The sequence below is a fragment of the Anneissia japonica genome, unplaced genomic scaffold (genome assembly GCF_011630105.1).
Source record: "Anneissia japonica isolate Jap-2015-1 unplaced genomic scaffold, ASM1163010v1 scaffold14785_len7873_cov127, whole genome shotgun sequence".
Taxonomy (NCBI): Eukaryota; Metazoa; Echinodermata; class Crinoidea; order Comatulida; family Comatulidae; genus Anneissia; species Anneissia japonica.
The window spans coordinates 1-7,896 of NW_022728772.1; the positions used below are offsets into that span (position 1 = coordinate 1).

The 7,896-nt window shown below is 30.8% G+C and overlaps 1 protein-coding gene across 3 annotated transcripts; it reads left to right on the forward strand.

Moving 5' to 3' along the window:
- The first annotated feature begins 4,400 nt into the window (after positions 1–4,400).
- Positions 4,401–6,646, forward strand: LOC117114539 (gastrula zinc finger protein XlCGF57.1-like). 3 transcript variants are annotated; one of them, XM_033258219.1, is made up of 2 exons: positions 4,401–4,910; positions 5,407–6,646. In XM_033258219.1, exons 1-2 carry the CDS (start codon positions 4,402–4,404, stop codon positions 6,122–6,124), a joined length of 1,227 nt encoding a protein of 408 aa, XP_033114110.1. In that variant the 5' UTR covers position 4,401; the 3' UTR covers positions 6,125–6,646. The 3 variants fall into 3 exon arrangements, with proteins under 3 accessions (XP_033114110.1, XP_033114109.1, XP_033114107.1); XM_033258218.1 differs by having other exon boundaries at positions 4,401–4,903; positions 5,400–6,646; XM_033258216.1 differs by having other exon boundaries at positions 4,401–4,879; positions 5,376–6,646.
- Positions 6,647–7,896: the final 1,250 nt, after the last annotated feature.

Genomic DNA, 7,896 nt, shown 5'->3' on the forward strand with positions numbered 1-7,896 from the left:
AAGCAACTGTGACCAACTGAGAGCACTGAGATTTGTGCGACTGAAGGCTACATAAGTGCTCCTGCAATTGAAAGCAACTGAAAATACCCAGTTGCTCTCAGTTGCCCACATCCTCTATATTTTAGCGATTCAAGGCAACTGAAAATGCTAATAAAGTTATGTCTACCAAAATAATTTGACATGGTTTATGTAAAATGTAATGGTGTTTGCAAGACTTGTGAAATATTATATTTCATGCAACAAATCATAAAAGCCTATTATAATGCCTATTGTAGTCATAATAGGAAGCTTATACAAATGTACAACCATTGACCATTGGCCATTTTGCGATTTTAGTAAACATTCTTTTCAGACATCATTTATAGGTCATTAGAACATGATCTCAGGGCTGCTGGAAATAAATCCATTAATATTGGCGTTATTAATGTGATTAGCAAAATTGAAGTTTCGCTTTAATCACTAGCAGGGAAACAGTTTTAATTGAAAATATTTAGCCATAACAATTAGTCTGTATTCTGAGGGAAGTCTGTACAACATGTTTTATTTTAAATGGTAGGTAAACAAAGGTAATTGATTTTTGGTACAAACTTTAAACAGTTATAATAATTAATAAATTTCGAAATGTAAAAGTATTTATAGCAATTCATAGCCAATTAAGTATGCATATTTTCTCTTGTTTTCCATTTTGATAACAACATTCATTGTTTTATAATAACTTATATATGCATATTATGGTTATATAGATGTAGGATTATTGCTTTTAGTTTTACATTTTGAAAAAGTATTTATATTTAATAATTTTAGTGAATTATAGTTTGCTTTGGCAATAAATATGCCAAGTTTATAGACCCACGCAATACAATTGATTGGCGACCGTTTTTGAGGGTTTCACGAAACATAATACAGGGAGATCCCTAATTATTTAAGGTAAACATACACAAATGTAATTTGAATTTTAACTTTGGAAAGTCCAAATATTTTGGTATGGGAAAGCGTGTTGATGAAGAAGAATGGAAATTAAGGAATTGTTAAATCTCAGAAACAGAAACTATCTTTGTATAATTATGTCACAGAAATTAATGAATGTGTTCAATACAAAATTTATGAAAATGTGGGACTATGGTACTGTGTATCGACCTCTATCTATGAAGTTGTGTCCCTTCCCCCTCCCCCCATTTCCTGGACTGCCACTGACAAAAGCATTTAATACTGTTTATATTATATCTTCAAAATCTATTAAGACCTCAAAAAATCCAAAAAATCTGGGCTCGATGGAGCTCCGCCCACTAAACCTCAAAAAGGTTCTGTCGCTTGGTAGCCCATAGTCATTTTCGTCCACCTTCCACAAATTTGCACCTACCCAATAAAAACCTGTGTACAGGCCTGATTTAGTATTAATGTCTTACACGTTGTTTAATATTTAGTAGGCCTGTATACCTGTATCAACATTTTTTAAAATCTGTTGATCTGAAATGTTTTCATAATATGCCAGTGCTTTCATCTCAGATAGCATAATAATTTGGTTCAGTATTTTAATTTGTTTGAACCATTAAGATATTGATTGGATCTATTACACTGAACAACATAAATTAATATAATATTTACCTTAAAATTCTCTGTTAAGTTTTAGGTGTGCATGAAGTGTCTGCAAAAATAGAAATGGGTTTGTGACCTTATAGGCTTGATATGAAGCAATGGGTAACATGCTTACTTGTGTCGCAGTCTTTTCCTGTCCAACCGGGATGACAAGGTTTCTTTGTGAGTGCAATCAAGCGTGACATGATGAAATCAGTATGCAGTGACTTAGAACTGCTGTAAAGTTACTGTAGTGTATTCATTGTTCTAGCTGATATCAATCCAAGTCAAACTTATATTCAGGTTGCAGTTAAAAAATAGGCTCCCAGTGGGAGCATGTGTCTACTGCCTTATACAGGAGTTTTTATTTTTGAATTTAATCTTACGTTCTTCAATATGCAGATGTGTTTGTCATTGTAGTGTATCTGAATTTTTTGTGAAAATTGTTTTTCATAACAATATTCTGTGTACTACTAGGCCCACTGTATTATTGCACTAAAAACACTAAAAAAGATTAACTCTTGGAATCACCGCGTTATGTCATTGATCTCGAAAGGTACTACCATATTCTAGAAGGCGTCCTTTAAATGATGGTCAAAGGCGTTTTTGGCGAACGCGTGCTGCGTCTCTGTAATGTATGTTCGAGTTTGAATGCAATTATGTTTGAATTCCAAACGCTATTTGATTTTCAGTAGAACGCCCCCACCTGGTGGTAGTAGTACCCATCATTCCTCCACTGGATTTACCCTTTTCTGCCATCTTTAATTGCTACATCATGACATAGTGTCTATGCCCCCCGATGGGGGCACTTGGACATAAAAACAATTCTATTTATGTTTACAAATGTGTAAAAAATGACAAACAAAAATCAATTATCAATCAACCAACAATTTAAACATTTGATTTGGTTAAATTTACATATGTATAAAGACTAAACAATTAAAATTATATAAAAGGCAGAATGAAAATGTGTATAAAGACCATTGATAATTAATGAAAACAATTAAAAGAATTAAGTAATATAAAAATAATATGAAAATCAAAATTTAAAAGTCATTCAAAATTGAGGGAACAAATAATAACAATAAAATAATAATTCAATAAATGGATCCTCATCCATGCAATTAAAAACCCTTTATTACTTACAGTGCACAGAACTGAAAAGATGTCAAGCATTTTTTACTAAATTGTCCCACTTACAATATCATTAGAAAACAACATTTAACAAATCTTGAAAATGACCTACTCTGTAACGATTATGATACAAGGACACTTTTTTCAACAACAAATGATTATATTAAAATTAAATTATTTAAATTATTCAGTCTTCTAATGTTTGTGATACCTCTATATTTGATAATTTCTGTAAAAATACATCATGAATGCTTGGGAGAAACGCTCACAACTAAAAAATTCACAACAATAGTATAAATGTATTGTTGCTTATCAAATTGTGTAATGTTAATGTTTTTTTTTCTTTTACACCAAAAATGGATTCATCGTAGTCAGTATTTCTTAAGTAGTCCTACTCTGGTATAATCTTTTTGTTGTAAGACGTTTTAATCTTTAGATTGTATATTTTTAGGTTAGTTATTTTAAGTATTTACATTACAGTAGACCTGTATTTCTGAGAATGAAATGTGAAGGTCTAGAAGTTTACAGAACTCTGTTTTGCTTGTTTTGATCCTAATGCACATTAAATTATTTTTTTATTCCAGAATCTGAAAATATCCAGATATATCAATAATTGTCTTTGAAAGAATTAGCAGGCTATGGCAGAATTTGAAAAAATAGTGCAACTGAATATGGAAAAGAATTCTGAAATTGAATTTGAAATAGGTTTGTAATTTATAACATTGTTCCTTATTAATATGGATTGAATGAGAACATAATACATTTTTCGTTTTATTTAATATTTATTTTATTTCAATTAAAAAAAATTAATAAATAAACCATTTTTTAAAATTTTGTTTTTTATTTTATTTTTTATTGAAGATCCCTACACAGACAGTATATTTCCAACTTTCCTCTTACATAGTAATTTGTCATCCAATTATCTGCTATTTTGCTGTTATGTAAATATTCACAGCATTCTTGTCATGAGCCATGTTCTATGGACGACTTTCTTTTCCGCCTAACCACCATTTGTAATGTCCTTATATAATCCTTTTTAAGCCAAAAAGTGCCTTTTGAATTTAATTTCCCATAAGAACTCTTCATCTATTTCCATAAGCGCCCCTTCAATTTCCACTCTGTTTCATAAGCGCCCGTTTAAATAAGCGCCCGGTTTAAATAGGCGCCCCTCAGAAAGTGCAAAAAATATTTTAAATGCCCTGGCGCTTATTTGCGCGAGTACGGATTCAATTTTAAATTTTAAATCAAGAAAACTATGCACTTTCTATATCTTTATATATATTTTAACATGGCCTCCCATTACAAAAAAAGTTCCTTCAATAACCAATACAGCACAGTAATCTTATCATTTACTTTTCTTATATAATATTGAGCGTTAGCAGATTGCTCTGATCTTTTATATATTTTAGACACTTGCAGTGATGTTTCCAACAATGAAGAAAGTAAAGACAGACCTAATGAAACATGCTTAATATCAGTAAAAACAGAATATTCTGTTATTGAAAATTGTCATCTAAATTTGTTTCCTGTTAATAATATCCATGAGGAGAAAAATATGAATGAATGCAATGAAGTTGAAAAACAATTTGAAATGTCTAGCAGTTCAGAGAAAAACATACAAATGTGTGAAGAGGTAAAATATAAATGTGAACATTGTGGAGATTATTTTAATTTAATTAATTTGAAGCACACATGGGGATTAAAACAGAAGATGCACCATTACAATTTGAACAATGTGGAATACAGCCATTACATGAATGTGAACATTGTGAAAAGAAATTTAAAGACAGTATTAGTTTAAAATCACACATGATGATACACAAGCGAGACGCACCATACAAGTGTGGAAATAAATTTAAAAATGGTATAACTTTGAAAACACGTATGAGGATACATAAAAGATCACATGAATGTGAACATTGTGGAAAAAATTTTAGTAGAAATGACACTTTAAAAACACATTTAAGAATACATACAGGACAAACACCATATGAATGTGAACTTTGTGGGAAGAAGTTTAATCATTTGGGTCATCTGAACAGACATTTAAAGATACATGCAGAAGAAACATCACATGAATGTGACCATTGTGGGAAAAAAATCAAACAAATGAGTGATTTTAAAGTACATTTGAGGACACATACAGGAGAAAGACCATATGAATGTGAACATTGTGGAAAGAAGTTTAGTAGAAATGACACTTTGAAAACACATTATGACAGGAGAGATGCCATACGAATGTGAACTTTGTGGGAAGAAATTTAGTCATTTGGGTCATATGAAAAGACATTTAAAGATACATACAGGAGATCAACCATATGAATGTGAACATTGTGGAAAGAGGTTTCGTGAATTGGGTCATTTGCAGAGACATTTAAAGATGCATAAAAGAGGAGCACCTTATGAATGTGAACATTGTGGAAAGAAATTCAGACTCAGTCATGATTTGAAAACACATTTGCAGATACACACAGTAGAAATGCCATACAAATGTGATCTTTGCAAAAGAAAATTTAGATACTTTAGCCATTTGACAGCACATTTAAGGTTACATACAGGAGAAACACTGTATGAATGTGATAAATGTGAAAAGAAATTCAAAGACAGTACCACTTTGAAATCACATGTAAAGACACATACAGGAGAAAGACCTTATGAATGTGAACATTGTGGAAAGAAGTTTAGTAGAAATGACACTTTGAAAATACATTTAAGGATACATACAGGAGAGATGCCATACGAATGTGAACTTTGTGGAAAGAAATTTAGTCATTTGGGTTATATGAAAAGACACTTTAAGATATATACAGGAGATCAACCATATGAATGTGATTATTGTGGAAAGAGGTTTCGTCAATTGAGTCATTTGCAGAGACATTTAAAGATGCATAAAAGAGAAACACCATATGAATTTGAACATTGTGGAGAGAAATTCAGACTCGGTCATGATTTCAAAACACATTTGAAGATACACACAGGAGAAATGCCATACAAATGTGATTATTGCGAAAGAAAATTTAGACACTTAAGCCGTTTGACAACACATTTAAGGGTACATACAGGAGAAAAACCATATGAATGTGATCAATGTGAAAAGAAATTCAAAGACAGTACCACTTTAAAATCACATGTAAGGACACATACAGGAGAAAGACCTTATGAATGTGAACATTGTGGAAAGAAGTTTAGTAGAAGTGACACTTTGAAAACACATTTAAGGATACATACAGAAGAAAGACCGTATGAATGTGAATATTGTGGAAAGAAATTTTATCAAAATAGCAATTTGAAAACTCATTTAAGGATACATACAGGAGAAAAACCTTTTGAATGTGATTATTGTGGAAAGAAATTTTATCAAAGTAGCAATTTGAATACTCACTTGAAGATACACAAACGAAAACAATCTTTATGAGTGTGAAAAGAAACTAAACACAGTATCAATTTGAAAACTCATTTGAGGATTCAGAAGAGGAATCACTTGAATGCGAACATTTTGAAACATTAGTGATTTGAGACTACAAACAGGAAATAATGATCATTATGAAAGGAAATTTAGAGAGATTCCATGTGTGGTAATTGTGAAACAAAATTTTAATCAAATTTGAACTTTGAAAAACATGTGTATGTTAATAACATACAGCACAGACACCGTGTGTAAGTGAACATTGTGGAAAGAAGTTCAATCTGTATAACACTTTAAAAAACATTTAAGGATACATATCAGAAGAAAGACAATTATAAATTCAATATTTTTGGAAAAAATTTTAGAAACAGTTTAGCACTTTTCTGTACATTTGAGAGTGTGCATACAGGAAGGAAGCCATACACAATGTTAAGAATTGTGTAGGTAAAATGATCATCTGAAAAGATATTTAATGATATCATATTTTTAACAATGTGGAAGAATTTGAAAAGAATTTTATGTATTAAATTGAAAGCACACTTGTTTACATTATATAACATACATAAATTGGAAAAAAAATAAATCTAATTAATTTTAGTGCAGTAGTACTCTACCTAACAATTTTAAATGACAGCTAAGAAAATATAAGGGATGATTTTGCATTGGTAAGAAGAATTTAAAGACGTATAATTTGATCTTTTCCTATCCTTGATAAAATCTTCTGAGAAATAGATAATTTTATTAAATTTATCATAGTATTTTGTTGCACAGTACTGTAGTGTAAAGTGAACTTGGTTTCAATTTGAAACTGGGTAGTTAAAACAGGTAAACAGGTACAGTACTTGTTTTAGTAAAGTTTAGTGTACAGGTAATTGTATCTGCAACTGAAGAAGAAAAAAATAGCTGATAGTAGTTGTTTTGGTGCTTGATGTTGGTCATTTACAGTACAGTATTTATTTAATTCACTCAATAAAACTGAGTTATCAATTGGAATATCTCTCAATTAATTTACCAGCTGATGGGAAGATCACACAATTTCCGAGAGAAAAGAAAATTTCACTGGATCTCCATTAGAGCTTAACACCTGGACCCACACAAAATCTTCACACAATTCCCCTCCTCCACCGCTAGTGCCACCATTATTATCAATTGGCATTAATTGGTTGATAATTTTATCTAATTTCAAATTTCATTTTACTGTATAGTGGAAATAAAAGCCAACACAACCACTAACATAATGGCAAGACAAACAATTACTGAAACCAAACTTATCTTAAAATTCACTTCAATGAATATTTTGTTAACATTGGCACTTCAATTTCTAATAATATAAATGTATTAAGTCCTTTAGTTCATTACCTGACCTAGTAATATTGAAGATGAAGTTACTAACTTAATTTCTCAAAAGACAAAAAGAGTCTTCCTGGGACTGACAGTTTTTCCAACAAAATTTTAAAACAAATGTCTTAACCATAAAACACACTTCATATGTCGGGAAAGCTCATTTCCCGCCATCTAGGAATCAAAATTTTCCCGGGAGAGAAACACAGGACCTCCCTTTCTTTTTGGGATTTATTGATTCATGTCAAAATACTACGTAGGCCTATGCAATTACTCAATTTGTTATGTATTGTTAGGTGTTAGGTTATACCTAATACATTTATTTTACTATAACACAATGATTAAATACTGTTATGTTAGTTTTACTATACTTTGAGTTTAGACTGTATTAGCCATATTGTAGAGTGCATGTACAAAGTTCGTTCTAAAGTACCCTCATA

Bases quoted from the DNA above. Each gene is read 5' to 3' on its own strand.
- LOC117114539 (XM_033258219.1), top strand. From the start codon at position 4,402: ATGGGGATTAAAACAGAAGATGCACCATTACAATTTGAACAATGTGGA. The intron at 4,911-5,406 runs TTTGAAAACACA...TAGAAATGACAC, and splicing joins AAGTTTAGTAGAAATGACAC to TTTGAAAATACATTTAAGGA.